The sequence below is a fragment of the Nuphar pumila genome, chromosome 15 (assembly GCF_984573655.1).
Source record: "Nuphar pumila chromosome 15, dmNupPumi1.hap1.1, whole genome shotgun sequence".
Classification (NCBI taxonomy): domain Eukaryota; kingdom Viridiplantae; phylum Streptophyta; class Magnoliopsida; order Nymphaeales; family Nymphaeaceae; genus Nuphar; species Nuphar pumila.
Genome location: NC_143263.1, coordinates 7197913 through 7221139, shown reverse-complemented (window position 1 = coordinate 7221139; position 23227 = coordinate 7197913). Strand labels below are relative to the sequence as shown.

Here is a 23227-nt window from a genome sequence, read left to right as displayed (position 1 = left end):
TGAATGGCGATATGACATATCACCTGGCCTGTGCTCAGCGGGAATCACCTGCCTGGGTTTTGCTACATTATTGAATTATAATCAGGAATTAAGTACTCTCTCAACTTTTTGAGTTTGAAGCTTCAAAAATACATAGGGTTTGAAACTCTAGATTCTGTACTAGCACGGTATAGGGGCCTGTCTATATATCTAGGCTCTAGATAAATAAGTTTATATTAGATTTTTTTGTTATGACAAAAAATATAATAATAAACAATATATATACCTCTAAAATAATCTAGCTTTTTGTTAAAAATATTATAATAAACAATATATATACCTCTAAAAATGTTTAAAATATTAAGGAGAGAGGTTTTCAGTATATACCAACATTCCCTTATATATAAAAAACTAACTTTTATTTTTGTGCAAAAATTATGCAAGTGCAATGTAATTAGTAATACATTCTTTTTTTTTTTAAAAAAAGAGTTACAAATGCCCAAAGAAATCTATAATTTCATTTAAGAAAGACATGATAAATGTGTCATTTAAGAAAAAGTTACAAGGGAGAAACTTTTTGGCCTTCATTACCAATGTTTCAGCTTTTATAATGTTTACGATTAAGAACGATACAAAGCTTATAGATGTTTAAGGGATAATATTTGGTAATTGCAAGTTGAGGTACAAATGCTTCTATTTTTTTTTTTTTTGTTGTTTTGCCTGAAATTAACCTTACAGACGTGATCTACATGTTTTCCTAGTGAGAATCTGCTATTAGATTGCCTGAATAAGACACGTATGTAGGTTTTTATAAGGTTTCAAAAATCAACAACCTGCAATGTGTGATACTTTCTCGGGTCATAAAATCATGTTTTTGGTTGAGAAAACATGATCGGGAACCATTTTGAATTTGCTAAATCCATCCATGGGGTTGGATTAGATCAAAACAGCCCCAAGTGGAGATTCAGAGGGGTTTGTACTAATGGCGCCCTAAATTACCAAATGTACCAACGGGTTCAGCGTGGTTGGCAGGAGCTGTCAGTGCACGTCTCCTTTGTAGTGGAACGTTGCAGGTTCAAAACCCATTGGTACTTTGAATAACTGGTGGGTCTGACTAACCCCAGCTTGCCTTTAAAAAAATTACCAAATGTCACCCTCATGTTTAAAGTAAAAATGCATTGAGCTACGTCCAAACTGCTCGTACTACGCATTTAAAAAGTATCCAAGGTATGTCAATTCATTGAAGTACATTAAAGCTTAGATGGCTTGCACAACAGGCACATCTATTGCAAAAACGAACCCAATGTACGATTCTAGAGTTCTCTGGTCAAAACAACTTGTAGCCTTTACTTTCCTCAAGAATCCAATGTCCAAAGTACTCCACTAAATTTTGCTGTACCAGCTCGTGACTCAGTTCGGTTAGGCTCATCAAAACTCGTTGTTCAAATAGTTGGCGAACTTCTTTTGATTAAAAGAGTCAAGCCTTAGGCTAGGATTGGGCTCGAGAGAGCTCGTATAAATAGAAAATTTATTTTTGTGTATAATATATATTTTAAATATAACATATAAAAAGAAAAATGCATAAAATACATATACAAAGAAAAGGATGAATGAAAAATATATACATAAAATATAAACTATTAAGTGTAATATAAAAACAAATATTTTTTAAGTATTATATATATATAACATGAAATGTTTTTACACAAGCCAGCTCGTATTCAACTTGTCTCATTTACGGATGAGCCGACCTAAAGCACGGCTTGAGTAAACATGAACATAAGCTGAGTCATGAGCTCAATCAACTGGTAAGTGAACCGAGACAGAACATGCCCTGTTTGGTTGGTTAGACGGGCTTACCAGCCCTGCATATCAGTAATCACAGTACTTCTACTGTATGCTGCTGCTCATACAGGGTACGACCTCCTCCACACCAACAAATTCTAAAGGCCAATGCTGTCATAGTTATACCGCCGATTTCTTGAGAGTCGACTAAATCAGTTTTATTGTTTTTTTTTTATTTTTATGATATTTATTGCTTATTATATTATTTTGATGTTAAATGCATATTTTAGAATTAGATTGGACCATAAGTCATCTTTTATTTCATTTTTGTATCTTCCTTTGTTTTAAATATTCTTTTTTATGTATTTGAACCTTAGCCGACCCCGGGTGGAGCCCCATGACCACCCTGTCTTACGTGGCCCACCTCTAAAAGATATGGACACATCCGTGCGCCAGCAGGGTTTGATCTGGTACCTTCATCTCAGCACCCTCCGGCAACTCCACTGTGGTATGTTTTTTAATTTTTTAAAAACCAAAATATCAAAAAGACTGGTTCAAAGTGATAAAATTTAGGTCAATTCTCTAAATCATTCAAAAACCTATTTTGACAATATTGCTGAAGGCAACCTTGTTAAAGATGTTTGGTTTGGACGGTTAAGCATTCTCTTTCTCAAGATTTCAAAAAGCATGTGAAAATGTTGCCACCATGGGGTCGCCGGCATGGCCAGCAGGGTGGCTGTGAGGGCGTTGAGATGAAGATGCTGGATCAAACTCCACTGGTGCATGAGAGTATGTCCATAGCTTTCAGAGGTGGGCCACGTAAGACAAGGTGCTCGTGGGGCCCCAACCGGGGTTTTCCTAGCACCGGTCAGGGTTCGCGTAAAAAAAAAAACATGTTCAATGTCATGACCCAAGAATTGGGAGTTCAAATTATCACATCTAGATTTTGTAATGGGGTTTCTCACCCATGAGCCATTTTCCTTCGAATTCTGAAAAACAAAATTCTTGGGATGTTCTTTGCTGCTTCGAAAAGTATGAAGGTAGAGAGATGCCACTATGGAGAAAGATGTCTACTGCCTTTGTTTTATTTTTGAATAATCTAAGGGAAAAACACCCCATTACAAATCACACATTGGCTGGCCTCCTATTGGCAAAAATTTTTAGGTCCCCCTCAGGGAGTACACCCAGCTTTGACCATGTGGCAAGGGCCGCCATCCATGAGTTTCGAACTTGTGACAGCCTGTCAACTTGGTGACATTCAGAAGTTGCCTCTACCAGATGAGCAAAGCCCTTGTAGGCCACGACGTCTACTGTTCAAATCAGAGTAAGAAATGCTTTAATACCCAAAATGAAACATTTTAGAAGGCATAAGGAGAATTGGATGAAAACAGGTGTTCATTGTGATTGCCCAAATAGCCTAATGGAGCAATTTGCCCTTTCTTCGTTGATTCGTGTGACATGGAAGCAATGAAAACAAGGAACTTACACTTCACTCAAATGCATATCTTAATTCTGTTTACCAAAAATGCTTTTATATATATATGGAAACTACAAGATGTAAACTACCAAACATGTATATACTTTAAACCAACAGGAACCATACAATTCGAAGATTAGACTGTTCCTGTGTAACCTCTATTTTTCCTTCTTCCCTTATTTTCTTTTTTCCTCTATTTTTCCTTCTTCCCTTATTTGCTCATGAAGGGTACGAACTTGCACCTAGGGGTGGGCAATCGGCCGGCCCGTCTGCCCGATGGGCCAAGCTGACCCGGCCTGCCACGAGCGGGCCATGATTTTACGTTCGGGCCCATTAGGTACCGGGTCCAAACCCAACTGTTATATATGTGGGCAGGGCTCGGGCCGGCCCCATGGGCCTGAGTTATTTATTAATTTTTTTTAAATTAACTATTACATAATAATTTTGGTAACTATTATTATTTACCTAATTAGTTGCATGAAAACTTACTATTTGTTAATTATTACTATTAGTTAATTAGTTACACTAATTAAGACTTAGTTGCATGAAAACTTGTTATTCTCGTCAACCCATAATTTTAGTCAAGCATTTATGCATTTTAAGATTGGGCCAGGGTGAGCCATGCTGGACCCGGCCCGCTTCACATTGACCTGTTGGCCAATGAGCTGGGCTATGGGCTTCTCTTCAAACCCGAACCTGTTAAGAACCGGGCCATGCTAAATCATATCATATATAAGAATTACTTTTTCGATAAGCAGCAGCATAGGCAACTCAATAGGAACCATGGACAAATTATTTGGTGTATTTATTATTAGGGCGGCAAAACCAAAAGGAGCGTATTCTTAATCGGAGTCCACAGATGTGATCTGAATCATTTATTTAATGAATATCAAATTTAAATAGCCAAAATCCAATTTGTGTGACAGGATTTTTTGGTGATTAAAAAATCAGCCGTTGACAAAACACAATTTTGTGATTTAAAGGTCATATTTTTTTGTTGAAAAGTATGTTCCAAGGATTATAATTGATCAAAAGAACTTGCTAAATAAAGTTACCTGAAACTGAAACCAGATCCGACTAACTTAAGATCCAAAATTTACGTATATTCAGATCCTAGTTCTAGTTGGATTGAAATTCAGAATTCAATATCGAATTTAGATCCAATTATTAATTGGATCTTACTTTACCTACCAGATCCAACTAATCGGATTCAGATTCAGATCGAATGTCGGATAATATCCGATCCGTTGACATACTAGTTCCATATCTATCACGTGCTCTGTCTAGGCAGCCTAGGTGGTCGTTATTCCGCATCACCCAATTAGATTATAATGTGAAGCACATAAAACAAGCTTAGACCAATCCATATCTGATATCTAAAAATGCCAAAACACCCTCCGATATTTACTTTTTATTTTTTCCTAGTTTTGTTTGGACAATCCCATCACATGATAAATTACTTGTCCACTGGACTGCGCTCTCCCTTCAGAAAAGCTTTCTCATTAATAATAAAAAGCCCCCACTCACAGTCATCCTCTCTCTCTCTCTCTCTCTCTCTCTCTCTCTCTCTCTCTGTGTGCTGTTTCTTTCTTTTTGTGCTTTTCTAGAGAGAGAGGTGGTCTAAAAAAGAGCACTCCTGAGGGATGGAGGAGGAGGAAGAAGAGGAAGAGTGGATGAGGAGTGATGGGTTTGGTCAATTGAAGGTGGGTGGTGGGGAAAGCAAAGGGGTTGTTGGGGTGGGATCCGAAAAGCAGGAGTTCTTAGGCATAAAGTTGAGGAAGGGGATCTTATTAGGCAGGAAAGGGGGGGCCTTGACTCCTGTGCCCACATGGAAAATGGAGTTGAATGATGAAAAGGTTGGGGGTGCGATTTATTGCGGGGATAACGTGAAGGGCCTCAGAGTGTCTGCTAGGAAACTTGGTGCTAATCTTTGGGATCTCCATAAGATTGTACTCTCACCAACACCACCTTCAGATTCTACTAAGAAAATGAAGAAGGGTGTCAGGAAAGTTGGGCAGAGTAGGGAAAAAGGCCTTGATCTTCCTCCTCATTTAGCTGATCCTTCTCACAGTCCACCTCACTCTCAGGTAAACTCTCTTTCTCTGCTCTTTTCTTCTTTCTTCAATGGTTTTTTTTTCTTGTATTGATTTTTTGGTTGGTGTTTTCTTTTCTGGGTTTTGTTGGGGGAGATGGAATTTGCATTGTCGTCACTCTTGATCCTGTTGGTTTTTGGTGTTAATTGTTGCTTTTTGTTGGGTTTATAGGATTTTTGTCTTTTTTCTTTTTTACCATATCGAGAATTCATACTGATTTTTAGCATATAGTACAATACACATGCCACCATTGCTTTCTTTATGTATGTTTTTTTATCTTATGCTAAGGTGAATTGTTATTTGCTTCTGTTTTCTCTGTGTTTCTGGCTCGACTTTTCTTTTTTGCCCATGAAAAGTGATCTCTCTCTCTCTCTCTCTCTCTCTCTCTCTCTCTCTCTCTCGTTGTGTTTGTTTTGATTACATTAATTTCACGTCTTTCTATTTTTTCAGCTTGTCCTTTTTTTCTGGTTCTTCTGATCATATGATGATCCAATGGTAGTCTTTCGTTGTTGTACTGATTTACGATAGTTACTTGTTGATCTATGGGAATGATCTTTTACGTGTAATACACGAATTTTGGTTCTATAGCCTTTTATATGTATATGCTATAATTAAATATTTGATTTCCTTTATGTTTTCTGTATTCTTTTCAAGTGATGCTGTCGCATTGTTGTAACAGTATTTTTTTATTTTCAGTCTCGCTCTTCTCTGCGTTCTTGCTTGCTAAATCAATTCATTAACTTTTCTTAGTTCTTTGAAAATGCTGAATATGGGGTTGGGACTGAATTTGTCTATTCATTTCTGAAAGGGTAAGTTCATGGATATAGATATCACTGTAACTCTGAAAAGTCTAGCTATCAAATTGGATGGATGCTAGTTTTAAACTAGTTTTTGCCTAGCATTTTTAGTTTAATATTCATCAACTCTGTTCTTTGTCTTGGCATCATTTGCTATCGAACTCAGCCTTTAATATCTGCAGCACTGCATTTTTTTGGTCATTCTTTGTGGCAATATTTAAGCCATGTACTGTTTCAGTCTTTAATTTGTGAAGCACTGCATTTGTTTGGGATTCACTGTGGCGATATTTAAGCAATTCTTAGGATTTGAGTTTCTCTTAACTGTTTCCTTTTTCTCATAATTATATTATGTGTTGAAGCCTTGGTGCCTATATTTGTTTACTTTCATTTTTGTGTACATCATACTCGTGTCTTAGGGGAAAAAAGTTATCTTGCAATGCTTATTGCACACTTAATACTTTTGTTTGCACAATATATATATGTATATAATAAATAATTTAAATCCATGTGCAAGTGTGTCAAAATTATCAAATATACACTCATTTACACATGATAAGATAAATACACAGGTTATGATGAACCTCTCTTACTGTGCTTGCTGGTTACAATAAAAGAAGGTAACCTGTGTTAGTTACGGTAACCACCCTTGCAGGTTACAGTAAAAGAGGGTAACTTGTGCTGGTTATAGTAAATGGAGGGTAACTTGTGCTAGTTGTAGTAAATCAATCACGTATCACCCTATCTTCGAAGCATCTAACGTGTTGTGGCTGGTACCCGTAAAGTAGGAAGGCAAGGAGCACAGGGGTGGTTAAAAGTACAGCTGGCGTCTATCCAGCAAAAAAAAAGTATCCATGATGGAACAACTTCCATTATGGGATGCTAAACTTAAGGGTACAACTCTATAAAAGAGAGAAGTTTCGTAAGGGGGAGAAAAAGGGGAGATAGAGAAAAGGAAAAAGCAAATTCAAGGAAGCCCAAGAAGACACGAGGATCCTATCGACATCACAAGCCCTCATCTTCTTCTCCCTTTATCTCTATCTTTTCTTTTTCTTCTCACTTGTAATCTAAGCTCTGGGAATCAGAAGCTATTGTAAAAGGGAAGAGATCCCGAAATAAAGTTTCAAGTTTTCATATTTCAATTTGAGTGTTAAAAAAATCAACGCTCCAATGTTTAGACTGGTTCTGCTGCTTGATTTTCAGTTCACATCTCTCTCTCTCTCTCTCTCTCTCTCTCTCTCTCTCTCTCTCTCTCTCTCTCTCTCTTGTCGCCAAGCAATGTTGGTTGGCCCACCAACCGGATAACCCTTGTGCTAGTTTTCTTCTTGCTAAATATGGGGATCCAACTCTTATTTCGGTTCGTCTGGGAACCCGAGGTTTGGCACTCTCACACTTGTGTAAATCGTGGTTGAGGGCTTTAGCCTACTTTAGAGACCATTTTGAGGTCTCCGGAAATTTTGGTCAGTGGTTGCAGTGGGCGTTGGCACCAAGCGGAGAGTTTCTCACCAAAAAAGTCTATAGATCGTTGCTACCGCCAGGGGCTGATTGGTTGCCCGAGGATGTGCTTTGGGCGAAGGGTCCTTCCCCCCGTTCTCGAGTCCTGGCTTGGTTAATTTTGCACGATAGGATCCAGACCCACAGTAATTTAAAGAAGTGGGGCATTCAACTCCCGAGTTAGTGCGTGCTTTGTCAAGCTGCAGAAGAATCTACATTTCACTTGTTCTGGTCTTGCCCAATATTTATGGAAATCTTTAGCAGGACCTGGAGGCATCCGGAAGTATTTGTTAAGGAGGAGTCCTTTGCGCTAGATCTGATCTTGGGGCCGGTTTGTATTAGGCGCAGCAAGAGGTGGAGGTTCATCTGGCGGACGTGGTTGCTTACTTCTTGGTGGTTTGTTTGGATGGCGCGAAACGATGCTCATTTTCGTCTTATTCGAGTTAACATTCAAAACCTGGTGCATAAAATCTTGGTAGATGTTTATGCGATCTTGCGTATGCATCTTAGTGATCTTCCACTCCCTCCTGCTGATGCTACCTATCCTTTGTCGCAATCTGGGCAAGCGGCTCCGGCGTGATCCCATTTTATCTGTCTAATGTTTTTTTCTCTTGTGCTTTCTTTATTTGTTTTGGATTTTGTTCTTGTTCACTTCATGGGTTCAACATTTTGTTGATCTTCATGAGTGGTAATGTTGAATTACTTTCGGCTGTCTCTCTCTCATTTGCGTGCCCACAGATGTGCATTTCACTTTATGTTCTTTAATATCACTCCTCTCTGTCTGATGCTATGTCACCAATTTGTAATGTTTATGCAACCCCCCATTGAGCAGAATTTGAACTGATTTGAACATAATGTTTTCTTTTTCCTAATATTGGAACTTTTATTCCGTGCAGCCACCAAGTACTGGTAGTTTGATGAGGCAAGTTTCAGCATCATTGATTGAACACAAGTTGGTTGATGGGAATGGCCAGGCTCTGCAGCCTGTATCTCCCACAAGTTTTGGTAGTTCAATTGAGGTAGGCATCATGTCTGCTTGTGTTGTTGTCCTTGTGGAGCAACAGAGTTTAATCACTGTAAACTTACTGCTTGAATCTTATGGCTTGCGAGTTCATGATCCAATTTTCATTCTTTGTTTAGCTTGATAAATTTTATTCCATTTATGTTTTTTGTTTTTCGTTTAACATCCATGGTGATGAACAAGATCATTTCTGAGAGTTTGTTTATGGTGCACTGGTTGTTGTTCTTAAGTTCATGGGCAGTCCCAACTGCATCATATAGCAAACGAGTTTTAACTTTCTAATGTTTAATCTTTAAAGATTGCAGCATATAATCAGGCTATTACTCCAACTAGTTCGTTGGACATCAATGGCAGGCCTGGAGAACTGGGTTACAATCTTAAAACGTCGACAGAGTTATTGAAAGTATTAAACCGAATTTGGATCCTGGAAGAACAACATGCATCCAATGTATCAAAGATTGAGACACTGAAACTAGAGAGAAATCGTTCACGAGCTCAGGTTCAAGAGCTGATACAAATGCAGCAAGAAGATCGTCAAGAAATAGATGATCTCATGAAACAATGTGCAGAGGAAAAACTATTCAGGAAGAGTAAAGAGCATGAAAGGATTATCGCAGCAGTTCAGTCAGTAAGGGAAGAGCTTGATGATGAGAGGAAGTTGAGGAGAAGATCAGAGAGCCTACACCGGAAGCTGGCAAGAGAGTTAGCTGATGTGAAGCTGGCACTTTCAAAGGCTGTAAAAGAGTTGGAAAGAGAGAGAAAAATAAGATTGGTTCTGGAAGATCTTTGTGATGAATTTGCAAGGGGAGTAGGAGATTATGAGCAAGAGGTGCGTGGTCTAAAACAGAAGTATGAGAAAGAACGGGCTGAAAGTGCTGACAGATCTATACTGCATATTGCCGAAGCATGGCTGGATGAGAGGGTACAGATGAAGCTGGCAGAGGCAAATCATGATCCACTAGAAAATAGCTTGATAGTGGACAGATTACAGTGTGAAATTGAAGCATTCATTAGAACTAAACAATCCAGTGGCTCAAAGGTTGACACTTATGTCCAGGATGTGAAGGACAATTGGCTTCGTCGCCGCTCAGTTGAATCTGTTGCCTTGAATGAGGCTGCTAGTGGGCTTCAATATGCTGGGGATGAAGATTCAATGGCTAGTGACTTTCATTTCTTTAACATAAACAATGATAGTGAAAATGTTGGAAAAAGTGACCAGAAAAATGCTTATGGAAGCAAAACTATTGCTGACCTGGATGCGGAGATTAAACCTAATTGTCCTAAGCCGAAAGTGGTTTCTCGAGAATGGATCAAGCATAAAAATTCTTCAAGTTTTCAAGTACAATTTGAGGACAAGATTAGTAGTTCCAAATCAGGAAGCAGAGGGCATTTTGCAGATAATAGGGTAGTTGCTACTCATACTAACAATGTAGATGAAGATGAAGTCGACAAATCCAACCAGATCGAAATCTCCATTCATCAAAAGTCTGAGAACTGTGAAACACAAGATGGTTCACATGACTGGAAATTTATGCACAATGCCAACCGGAACACAGACCATGCAAGTGATAACCTGGTCAGAAGCCAGTCACTGCTTTCTGATGGCAGTAGGGTCTGGTCTGAAATCGATCACAGGGAGGACACTTGTTCATGGAAGGCTCATTCTGTTATGGGTGCTAGAGACAAAGCTTTAGGCAGTGTGCATGAGATAGCAAGCCCTGTGCAGAAGTGGGGTTGTCATCAAAAGTCTCCAGATCTGGATTTAACTGAGACTTCGACAAAGTTGCCATGGACCGTAAAGGAAAACACACTCAAGGCTAAATTGCTCGGAGCAAGGCTAGAAGGACAGCAGGCTCGGTTAAGAAGATTATCAAAAGGTTCATGAGTTGCAGGAGTAATTGCTTAATATTTGGAGTTAAATGGTTCTTATTCCATCAGCTATAGCTTGTGCAGTGCAGGTTGTAGACCTAGGTATTTTACAATAGCAGCTGAGGTTGCACAATCTGTAAAAGCATTTTGTGATGTTTGGAATAAGCTGGAGTTTGTAGATAAGGAGCTGTGAGTTCAATAATTTTTTTTTGCTGTTTTTTTTATACAAGCATAAAATGATCATAACAGCACATATTTGCATATCTATTTGCTTTTTTTTGGTTGTTTCCTTCACTGGAATGAGCGTCTTCTGAACCAGTTCTGGAGATTTGTATTCAGGCTGCCACAGGAAGAATTCCAGTGTTTTAGCACCTGAAAGCTGAATTTAGTTTTGGATATATTTCACCCATGGGTGTATAAGCCTTTTATTGGTTGAAGTCATCTGACTTTGTTTTCTCTTGTACCAAGCTATGTCACAGCTATCACCATTATTTTGAAAACATTGTGATATTTTCGCAAAAACCTTTTATACCAAGAGTACCCAAGGTTGTCCTGATCCTTTCATATTATGATTAGATACTAAATTTCTTGTTCTCTCATTTTTTTTTTTGGGTGTTCCTTTTTAATTGAACTTTGATGAGAAATTTCCAAGATTTTTTTTTAAAGAAACAAACTTTTTGGAATCTCCTGAGCTGTGCAATTCCAAGATTTTCCTGGGTATGATATTTTATTGTATAGGCACAAGTTGCTAGGGCCCTCGACATTGAAATCAATATGATTCCTGGCTCAGGTTACAGATTTTAAGCGATATTTTGTCTGTTGTCAGTATCCTTGCGAATCAACCGAATCGTATTGTATGGGCCAGAAATCGATATGAAACCAAGCTGATTCAGCTTATTTATAAATATTTCTAAAAAATGGTTTAAAATATTTTTGTGTCGTGTCAACAGCTGGTTAAAACTGAATCGAATGGTTGATTCTCCCTAATCGTTTTCAAAACGATTCATTGTCCGATACAATTCTGAAAACATTGAAGCAGACCACAGATATTGAGAAGAGAAACAAAGAGAAGAGAAAAGCTGCTTTTGGAAGCTCATTGTTTCTACTCTTTCTCTTGGCTATCTAAACGTCACCAAACTGTAATGAACTCTTTATAATTTGGCCTTCTAGGTAAATCTCTTCAGAAAAAAAGAAGTGTTTAGAAGAAATATCCTCTCATTGTCCAAAAGAACAGGTCAGCCCATTGAAGCATCATGTCATTTATCTTGGTGTGAAACTTTTGGTGTAAAAATTATCTTCATAAATAGGTGTTGGTCATAACCAATGGTTACTACTAGGGACCAAGTTCTTTTCTTTCTCTGCCGGATCAAATCCCGCTGGTGCACGGGTGTGTCCATAGCTTTCAGAGGTGCGCAACATATGGCAGGGTGGTTGTGGGCCTCACCCATGGTTTTCCTGGCTTCAAAGGTTCCTAGTCATAAAAAAAAAATTCTTTTCTTTCTCACGTTAAGATCTCTTCGTAAATAGCTTTTGATTCTCTTTCTAAATACATGAGCATAAACACACCAAAATAATTGGCGTGTCAATATGAGAGCATGGGATGCTCAGCTTGGCGCTTGTGCCAGTCTGCCACAGGGATATGTTGATTTGAAAAAACGTGTCTGTGACAACGACCCAAACATGCTATGACAAGTTGTTCAGACAAAATAAAACTATAGAGACAAGATCAGGTCAGAGGCACCTATGACAGATTACTGTCAGAGATGCCTTGGATGCCATTCATTCATGTGATGAACGGCAATCCAAACAATCGTGATTGGATAGTACTTACCTCTCCGATGGGTCCCACAAAAATTTTCAGAGCCATTCATCTTATACATAGGGATGGCAGTGGGGCGGGGCGGGGCGGGGCGGGGGACAAGGTCTCCACCCCCGCCCCGCCTCAAGATTTTATCCTCCATCCCCGCCTTCATCCCCGTTTCATGTCCTCCATCCCCGATTCAAACGGGGATGAGAAGGGGTGGGGTGGGGATATTGCGGGGAAAAGTGGTCGGGGCGGGGATGAGGTGGGGATCATGGCGGGGACGGGGCGGGGCGGGGAAAAGTGCACGTCCATCCCCGCCTCCACCCCCGGACGGGGATGGATTTTAACCTTCGTCCCTGCCTCCATCCCCGGTCCAAACGGGGCGAGGCGGGGCGGGGCCCCGCTTTCCCCCGGTCCACTGCCATCCCTACTTATACATGAATGACAGTTAAAGTACAAAAACTGAATGGCTGAAAAATCAAAGAAACTTTTGTGGTGTTTGGTAGGGATGCAAGCGGACTAGATCCGGATAAGCTAAATATACAGGAAAGTTGGATCTAGATAGGGTCGAAACAGCCAAAAATCATAAAAGTAGCATACTCCATTTGCATCCTAATTATTTGGGTTGCTGTTCATCTCATCAATGAACGACATCAGAGGTGCCTCTGACCTGATTAGGTCTCAAAGCTATAATTTTTTTGTATCATGCTTATTAAAAAAATATTATTGTATTATGCATTATATTTTGTGGTTTTTATGGTTTTAATAATGAAGCGCCATTGCTTATGGCTGCGCCCTTTTGATTTACATAAATATTATCTCCAAAAGGAAAACTAGCCTTTGGAACAAGTTCAGCATGCTTTATTTACTATGTTCTATAGTGTCACAGTTTGCAGCCATATTTAAGTAGGGATGCAAAAGGATTGGATCTGGATCAGCTAAATACATAGGAAAGTCCGGATCAGATCAAAACAGCCAAAGATCATAAAAGTGGCATATTTGATCAAGTCCATTTGCATCCTTATTTTTAAGGTATCCTTATCTTCATGAAATGTGAACCATCAATTTCTTGTCATTTTGGATATTGAATCCCATGTAGGGGGTGTCAACGGGTTGGGTTTGGTTCGGACTCAAGTCGAACCAGACCTGACCCCAATTTTTGGGTATGGTATTGAGTCCGGACATGGGTCTAATTGGAACCACTATAATAGAAACAATACCCGGACCCGATAAAAACTACATGAACCAGACCCGGCCCATACTCTGTAAAATAATATATTTTATCATTTTTACATTGAAAATTTGCGGGTCTTAATCAGAACTCGGGTTGGGCTTGGCTCTAGTATAAAATTTCACAAACTATACCTGGCTCCATGTATTAATCGGACCTTCGGGTCCGGACCTGAGCCTTAATCGGGTCTTCTTATTTATCACCACGCCTGGACCCTATAGTGTTTGTTACAGGTCGGGTCCAGGCAAACCCAACCCGTTGACACCCCTAATGCCATGGCATGTCAGATATGATTAAGCCTACTAATGTAGTAAATAAAGTACTTAAACTCATCTGTACAGCTAGCTGTAACATTTGGCAATAGATCTGTGCAAACAAGAGAATGTATACTGGTAGACACTCCCAATTTTGACCCTTTCATTTTGTGCTTAAAGCTAAGAGCTTTCGGCTTATTTTGAAGTTATTCTAAATGACATCTTCAAAGATTTCTATCCAAAAGATGAATTGAACTAGATGGTTCTAGCTTTTAAACAAACAAAAGATAAGTCAATATGATATCACAATCGAAAGTTAAGGCCAAAACAAGATGGCTTGTTTAGTCAAAAATTCTGTTTTAACATTGGACGTATTTTTTACTTTCAAAATGGATGAATTTAGATTTTTATTCAAAATATGAATTAGATATAAAAATGTTAGCTTTCTAGCACACCAAAAAATTCACCCAAAATGAATACCTGATTGAAAAGATATGGCCAAAACAAACCGACTTGTTGACGAGCACAAGCAAGCTTTTATATATATATATATATATATATATATATATATATATATATATATATATATATATATATATATATATATATATATATATATATATATATATATATATAAGTCAAAAACAATAAAATTTAGACCCTAAACCTACTAAGCCAAGCTCAAACTAACACATTTACAATATAAAACTTATAAGCAATAGGATTTGAACTCAAAACTTATTGATTGTGGGCCAAACACTTCAGCCATCTTCTTTCTATAATATAAAATATATGTAAAATATATTTATTATTAATAAACGATAAGCTGAACTGAGACGAACATTGGTTTTTTCATGCTCGAGCTCATAGAGCCTATTTCACGAGTTCGAATGAACTCTTTATAAGCCAAACACAAGTCGAGCCACGAGCAACTCATCTAGTTTCCCATACACTACAAGAAAAACACTAATTAGCGACGAACATTTGCGACAGACGAAATTCCTCACAAATTTATGACGAATTAACGAGAGAACGATATTCGTCGCTAAAATATCGTTTATTTACGATTTTAGCGACGAAAAATATTTTGTCGTTAATCCGTCGCTACTTTGCGATGGATTTTATTATGTCTCCATATCTGTCGCAACTTAGCGACGAATCAGCGACAGAACTAATCCATCGCTAATTCATCGCCAAATAGCGACGACTTAGCGACGAAATTTGTCTGTCGTGAATTCGTCGCTAATTTCTCTGTAAATTCCTAATTTTTTTCCTTTCTTTCTCTTTTTTATTTCATCTCCACCACGTTTCCCTAGCCCGCCTCCCATCGCCCTCACGACCTGCCTCCCGTCGCCCCCTGGTCCGCCTCCTGTCACAGCCCGGCCCGCCTCCTGTCGCCCCACGACCCGCCTCTTGTCGCCCCCTGGCCCACCTCCTGTCGCCCCCCTACCTGCCTCCTGTCGCCCCCCCGGCCCAGCAACATCGTCGTCGACCCTCCTACCTAACTCACTATTACCCCGACCCCTCCCTCTCCAGCAGCCTTGCCGACCCCTTTTCGCTGCGCACCCGACCTAGGCTTACATCTTCGTTCAGACATTCCCTTTCCCCCTCTTTTCTGCTCGTATTTCGAATATCCTCGATGCCTTACCCCCGTCTTCGATGACCTCGCAGGTAACCCCTCGGCATGCTTCTCTGTATTGTACTGTATATGTATTTTTTGCAAGTACGTTGTTGAACTAATTGTGCGATGTTTAGTGCTAAGCATCGCATGTGGCTAAAAATGCAATGCAAACAGAAATAAAAAAAATACAAAGGCATAAGCAATTCAAATCGGGTAAATACTTGTGGTGAGTAAGTGATGCAAGCGCATCACATGTTATTTAATTTATTCGATGCAACACTTTTATGTTCACACACTCACTCAGTTTTGGATATCTAAGACTGCTTTGATGGAATTTGAAAATCATGCTGAGCATGATTTTAATGTATGAAAATAGAAGTGTTCTTATTTTTGAAGTACGGATTTCATGCTCAGCATGGTAGTAGTTAGCGAAATATTGGATTTCATGCTCATCTAGACCTAGTCATGTGTCTAACAAAAATTGAATTGAAGAAGACCAAAGACTCGCCAAAGAAGTGATACTGAAGACGATATTACTTTCTTTTACTGCTTGTATCCCAAACCCTAAACCCTAATCCTATTAGCTTTGTCAGGAAGACGAGATGACAATCTTGAGTTCTATTAATTGAAGAAAGCTAAATAAAACCTTCCTCGATAACTAGGCAACAACAAATTGGATTAGGCTCCGGTTCGAGAGGTCCTCATTTGTTGGATATGAGACTCAAAGGCCATATCTGATTTTCAAATGGGTTGGACCACGATCAGGTTTGTACTAATATGACAAGATGCATGTTGGTTTGTGCTTGATATCTTTTAATACCCAATCCAGCTGGCTTGCCCCTACCCGATACTCATATCAAAATCTACTCGTTATTTACTTCTATTTTACTACCAAAAATACAAGTTCGATATAGTTGAAAGTATTTTATTCTCTTGTTGATCCAAATTCAAACTGCGATCCAATGTATGGAGTTGGCCGGGTCAGACACAAACTGACATTCTACTATCCAGATCTGATCCATTGGCAACCCTACAGTACTGCATATAATATCAAAGCCCTGTGGTACTGGAGCTGATGAATGGATATCTATGATATTCTCAGATATCCTAGAGAAGAAGATCGAAAGGATTGAGTTGCAATGCAGATTCAGAATTTCAATATATTTTAATTTGAAAATTTCAGTTTTTCTAAAATATGGTGTTTGGATGCACCTCAAGGCCAGGAATAAAACGGGTCAGATTCGACGAGATCATGATTGATTTGAATTGGCATCTAAATTAAATCCAATGAAGTCGATGGGAGGCAACTGAAAAGAACATGTGGGCATTGTGGATGATCCTTAGATGCTTTGAGGAGATTTATAGTTTGTGCATGAACGGTGCAAAAAGTCAAGTCTCCCTAGGAGAGCAGCAAGCTAGCAGGCCTCACTAATTTTTTTTATTGTGACATTGGCTCTCTTCCATTGAATTCTTGGGCCTACCCCTTCACTTGTGAGTTTCACGGGAAATGCATTGGAGTGGAGTGGAGAATCGCATTAGGGCGCTTACACAAGCTTGTGTCGCGAGGCTGTTGTCTAAAGCGGGTCGTATAATTCTGCTATGCTTTAATATCTCTAGTATGATCATTCATTTTTTGCAAAATTTTTAAGATGCCAAAAAAAGAAAAAAAGTGAAGAAAAGACAGGTTTTGATTTTTCAAAAATTCATTTGAAAGAGGAATTTAGATGGCAAATCTAGACCGTTGGTGGGATGGACAATTATGGCACGAATGTTGGAAATGGGTGGATTGAAACTAAACAATAATAAAGAAAACTATTTAAGAATTGCAAAGTACCATAATAACATATTTGTATACTCTAAAATTTAGCTTTGTTTGATATAAGACCAAAGAAAATACTTTTCATGAATCTTGAAATGCATTCCGCAAGACGTGACAAAGGAATACAAGCATCTTACAAATAAATACCTAATTAATTAGTTAATCTTTTAAAAAATCTATAAAGGACTTCATAAATATTTTATAAATAATTTTAAAAAAAAGTACAAGCCACTCAAAATGATATTTAATAAATTTTATGTCTTTAGCCAATTTTATCTTTATCATAATTCTTGTACGAGGTGAAATGCCTGACCGAAGTTATGAAAGAATTCAATAATAATGTAGCCTCTCTCATAACGAAGCAGATGCTCCACCATGCATAGAATACCTTTCTGCGTGTGCTACTAACATCCTTTTAAAAACTTGAAGGAACACGCACTTGGATTCACTTTATCCTTTTGAAATCAATTGTAATGACCTTTAGGCATTCTTTGGAAACTATCAGCTCGGATGGGAGTTTAAGCACTTGGTAGATACATGTAGGGATGGTAAAAGAACTGAACAAGCCGAACTTGAATGTCTCATTCTTATGGTAAGCCAAACCAAGTTTGGACTCATAATGAGCCTAAGTTACACAAGCCTAGTTCGGGTTGACTTGTTTGCCTAAAAAATACATTGTTTTAGAACTAGAAGAAATAGGTTTACAAAAAAAAAACAAGCAGAACACATTTAAAATATAGGTTTTACTATCTAACGAACTAGTATAAGTCCAACCAAACCGAGTACTCATTGTTCATATTCAGCTTGCTGAGCCTATTTTATGAGTTTGAACGAGCTCTTTATGAACAGAGTCACAAGCGACTCGGCTTGTTTCCCAACCCTACATACATGGTCAAACTACATTGGTGGTGGGTGTTTGAATCCTAACAAACATCATTCATAGTTTTCAAACATGAGACAAAAAATAACAAAACTCTACAAATTTTAACTAAAATCAAGCATAATATTGATTAAAAAATATAAAAATAACTAATCAATATTCATTTCATTAAAAACCTAAATGTTAATTAGAGAAAAAAATCATAAACCTAAATAATATTTGAAACCCTAATTCTTACATCAGTTATGTATTTATGCTATTCAAATATTTAGGATCATGTTTAATGTTAAATAAAAAAATATAAAAATACATAAATTAAATATTTATTTTATTTAAAAATAAAATAAAATAAAAATATTAATTAAAAAATACAAAAACTCTAAAATCTAATTAAATATTCATACTATTTAAAAAAAAAAATTTAATGAAAACCTTAATCGTAGTAAACATCAATCATAATTTTCATACACAAGCTAATTGAAACAAAAAATAATAAAACCCTCAATTTTTTAACTAAAATCAAGCATGTGAATCATGTATAATGTTGATTAAAAAAATATAGAAAAAACTATGATACTTGGTTACTCGTACCTATAAGTACGTGGGCATAATGTGAATATGATTCATACTTGAAAGGTATTAGAGTTTTGGTCGTGAGAGCCGGTACTAAAAGAGTATAATATGTGAGGGTTATATGCCATATGTTTTGTGGCGGTAGTTGTATCTTGGCCAAGATACTGATACCATAATGGTATGATACGGTAATGGTATGATAAGTGAAACGTTAGCTTGAAATACCTTGATCACAAGAATATAATGCAATGATGCATGTTGTAAGCTTATATCAATTGATTGACATCATCATATGGAATGAACCTTTATAGGTTTATCTTATCTTCAATTGAGAAAAAAATATAAGAAAAACTATTTAATATATATCTTATTAAAAACCTAAATGCTAATTGAAAAAAAATACAAAACCCTAAACCTTAATGTTAATCAAAACCCTAATACTTACATCGAGAGGACCTCGTCTTATGCTCATAGCGACAGCGGCGTGTGCGATGTGTTGAATGGTCAGAGGCTGCCTTGATGCCTCTGAATAGTGGTCGATGGCGATGGGCTTGTGGTTGTGCCATTGTGGGCTGGGGCCACACAAAAAGTCGATAGAGAGGGCCCGTCTTGCAGTTGTGGCTTGTGGGATCACGGGCAAGGGGCAAATTTGGAAATTAAAGGTAAGGGATGGGGGTGAGCAGTGAACTGTCGACTCGCTTTGGGGCTAGCACCAGTGCCCACCTTGACTAACTAACTGACCCAAACCTCGTTAGGAGATTTATGTGGGTCAAGGTGGGCACGTGTGCTAGCCCGAAAGAGAGTCGACAGTTCACAGTGACTCCGCCTATGGTGTTGACCCAATTTGGCCAAATTGGTGTAGATTTAAGTACGCTAAATTGGTCTTTTGTCCCGTAGTCTCAAATCTTATCCTCGGGAAAATGTTGGCAAGGGGAAATATTATGATATTTTGAAAAGGAACAATTTTCTCAGAAGAATCTGGAATAATATTGGTGTATATAAATATACTAGATATATAAATATACAAAAATATAAATAATATAAAAAACTAGGCAAAAAAAGGTGTTTTTTATTTAGTTAATATCAGGTTTAAAAACACCATATTTTGAAAATCAAACTTTCTCGGTTTAATATTGCCCTTTGAAAATATCGTACTTTTATTTTTAAAAGTTGGTGATATTTGTTTGTATTATTTGTCGTTGTATCTGTTGTTGGTGATCTCTCTCCACATGCTTTCAAAACCCATCATCCATCCAAAACATGATCTTACCTTTCACAAAAAATACAACAAAAAGAAAAGCAAAAAAGAATAGCCTTCTCTAGAAAGCTCAATTGTACTGACTATACCTCCAAATCCTCCCTGTAGAATCTATGGCTCCATCTCTCCTTCATGATACACCACAACCATTTCTCACCCACCAACAAAGACTCACAAAGAAAACCAATTCCAGAACAGCCTTTCATCCATTCTCTTGCAAAATCCTGCACCACCATGCTGACTCCCCTGCTCCTACTGCAGATGCTAGCAGAGTATTAAAGTTGTGCATGGAGAACAAACTACAAGAAGCAGTGAACTCTCTAGATGTCTTAAACAAGCAAGGTATTCCTCCAGAGACTTGTGTTTATGAATGCTTGTTGAATTCTTGTGGGTCACATAAAAACTTGGCTCTTGGTCATAAGATTTATGGCTACATTATTAGTAGTGGGCTCAAGAGAGATGTTTTTATAGAGACCAAGGTTGTCAGTATGTTTGTCAAATGTGGTAGTTTGAGTGATGCACTGATGGTTTTCAAAGGAATTTTGGGTAAGAATTTGTATTCTTGGTCAGTCATCTTGAGTGGGTTTGTGGGTAGTGGTTATTTTCATGAGGCACTGAGGCTTTTGAGAGAATTTGGGAGCACCCACTTGAGGTATGATGGTTTTGTTATCACAAGTGCACTTAAAGCGTGTGGTGGTGTTGGTGGGTTGATGCTTGGGAAGGAAGTTCATGGGTGTGCTTATAGAAGAGGGTATGAAACTGACGTTTTTGTGGGCAATTGCTTGATTGATATGTACGTAGAATGCGGGCGTGTTGATAATGCACGCCAAGTATTTGAGAGAATTAGTCATAAGGATGTGGTCTCGTGGAACTCTATGTTGAAGGGGTACGGCAAGTGTGGCAGGTATGATGAGTTTTTGGGAGCGTTCAGGAGAATGGAGGAGGAAGGTGTGGAGCCGAATCTGATAACTTGGAATACCATGATTTCAGGGACTGCTGTGTTTGGCTATGCCGAAGAAGCGCTTCATTTCTTTAAGATGATGCAGTCAAGAGGATTGAAGCCTGACATTGTCTCATGCAATGCCTTGATCAAGGCTTTGGTGCAGAATGGGCACGTCGAGGAAGCTTTTAAACTCATTCGGCAGATGCGTAAAGCAAGATTAAAGCCAGACATAGTGTCATGGACGACGATTATAGAAGGTTATGTCAACTCGGGGAAATTTAGGCATGCTTTAGGTCTGTTCTTGGAACTGCAACAATCTGGGGAGAGTTTAGATGAGTATGTTTTTAATGCTGTTTTCAGAGCCTGTGCTAGTCTAAATGCTCTTATGCAAGGAAAAGAAATCCATGCGTACATCATCAAAAGTGGATTCAGCCTTGGAGGTTTTGTTGGTGCTGCTCTCCTATACATGTATGCAAGATGTGGGAACTTAGAGTATGCAAGCAAACTTTTGTCGAAAAAAGATGTAGTTTCATGGAACTCACTAATTTCAGGGCATGTGCAAAATGGTTTTGAAGACAAAGCAGTATATCTCTTTCAACAACTACAACTTCAACCCGTGAAACCTGATTTAGTTTCATGGAATGTGATGATCAATTGCCTGGCTGAAAAGGGTGATGTACATAATGCTTTAGACTTGGTTCACCAGATGGAATCAGCAGGCATAAAACCTGATTTAGTTACGTGGAACACTCTTCTGAAAGGATATGTGAAGAATGGACAGTTTGATGAAGCAAAGGCACTCCTTAACCAAATCAAATCATTTGGATTCAAACAAAATGCAAGCTCATGGAACACACTGATCTCTGATTATGTAGACCATCAACAAGGAGTAGAGGCATTACAAGTTTTCTGTTTGATGCAACAATGTGGCATTGAACCAGATTTTATCACTGTTACAAGTATTTTGAGGGCATGCATCCTAGTTGATGCTCTGAAAGTTGGAAAATCGTTTCACTGTTTGTGTGTAAAAAATAACATAAAAAATGTTTATGTGCAGAGTGCACTCATTGAGATATACATAAAGATGGGTGATCTTGCTGCAGCAAGAAAGCTTTTCAACAGAAGCTCTGAGAGGAATATAGTGGTTTGGAATGGACTGATCTCAGGACTTGCCAAAAGTGGAAAGATAGATGAAGCTCATAGGTTTTTTTACAAAATGGAGGTGGATAACCTGAAACCAGATATAATTTCATGGACTGCTTTGGTTTCGGGCTATATAAAGAGTGGAAATGCTGATCTAGCATTAAAAGTATGGTGCCAAATGTGGAACTCTGGCATTCATCCCGATCAGTTTTCTCTAACAGCAGCACTAAGAGCTTGTGCAGATCTTGGTGCACTAGCAATAGGAAAAGAAATACATGGTTTATCAATTAAAGCAGGGTTACAGAGGGACAGTTCAGTTCAATCTGCCACAATCACAATGTATTCCAAATGTGACAGCATTGAGGAGGCTGTTTGCATATTTGAAAGGGCACATCACAGCAATACTGTGATATGGAATTCAATGATTTCAGGGCTTGTCATCCATGGCCAAGGTGAAATGGCTGTCTCTCTTTTTCAAAGAATGCAAGATGAAGGAATTCATGCAAATTGGATCACCCTTAGTGGTCTACTATCAGCATGTCACATGATGACAGGAGATTTTGGATTCAAATCTGATCCAACTACCTGTATGTCCATGATAAATATCACTGAATTGTTCTCGAAGTTGAAATTAGAAACAGCACAGGCATTTTCATTTCTTCCTGGAGCCTGTCCTGTTGCTCATAGTTTGGGCGTGGAAATACAACAAAGAGAGTCAATTGCATTGGTTGGGAGGTGGAAACCCAGTTGGCTATATGTAAATAAGAGAAGGCACAGATTTGATGGATTAAAAAATCAGTTATATGATATTGATGGTGTTCACAACCTGTTGCAAGTATTAAATGAGCATGTAGCTGCAGCTGCAGCTGCAGCTGCTGCTGGATGAAGTTAAATGTTCATCATGACTTCGTGACTCATTGGGTATCTTAGAATTCTAGTTTCTGCACAGGATCTTGTAATTCTTGAAATTGTAAATAGTTTCTTTATGCAGTGAATAGAAATAAAGAAATGTCAAGTCTTCATTGTAAGCATGGAATGATGCATTTCCATGAAACAAGTACATTAATGAATGTATTATTATGACATCAACAGAATTTACAGTGAGTTTTTTGCCTCGAGAACTTGTGTACGCTGTTGGTATCATTGGTTGTCAAAAATAGGATGTGGATACTAAACCACGTATACAATT

At 38.3% G+C, this 23227-nt stretch overlaps 2 protein-coding genes across 2 annotated transcripts; both read left to right on the top strand.

The window, feature by feature from the left end:
• Window positions 1–4802: 4802 nt before the first annotated feature.
• On the top strand, window positions 4803–10765 carry LOC149814331 (uncharacterized protein At5g41620-like). The gene is made up of 3 exons (XM_089989140.1): window positions 4803–5328; window positions 8519–8641; window positions 8942–10765. The coding sequence occupies exons 1-3, from the start codon at window positions 4885–4887 to the stop codon at window positions 10526–10528; spliced, it is 2154 nt and encodes a 717-aa protein (XP_089845266.1). The 5' UTR covers window positions 4803–4884; the 3' UTR covers window positions 10529–10765.
• A 9300-nt stretch (window positions 10766–20065) lies between these two features.
• Window positions 20066–22924, top strand: LOC149814330 (pentatricopeptide repeat-containing protein At1g19720-like). The gene has a single exon (XM_089989935.1). It carries the CDS (start codon window positions 20066–20068, stop codon window positions 22922–22924), a length of 2859 nt encoding a protein of 952 aa, XP_089846061.1.
• The last annotated feature ends 303 nt before the right edge of the window (window positions 22925–23227 follow it).

What these genes read in the sequence shown, in the direction of transcription:
- LOC149814331 (XM_089989140.1), top strand. Translation starts at nt 4,885, where the DNA reads ATGGAGGAGGAGGAAGAAGAGGAAGAGTGGATGAGGAGTGATGGGTTT. An exon ending in ACAGTCCACCTCACTCTCAG is followed by an intron (nt 5,329 to 8,518) that starts GTAAACTCTCTT and finishes TATTCCGTGCAG; the next exon opens with CCACCAAGTACTGGTAGTTT. An exon ending in GTTTTGGTAGTTCAATTGAG is followed by an intron (nt 8,642 to 8,941) that starts GTAGGCATCATG and finishes TAATCTTTAAAG; the next exon opens with ATTGCAGCATATAATCAGGC.
- LOC149814330 (XM_089989935.1), top strand. Translation starts at nt 20,066, where the DNA reads ATGGCTCCATCTCTCCTTCATGATACACCACAACCATTTCTCACCCAC.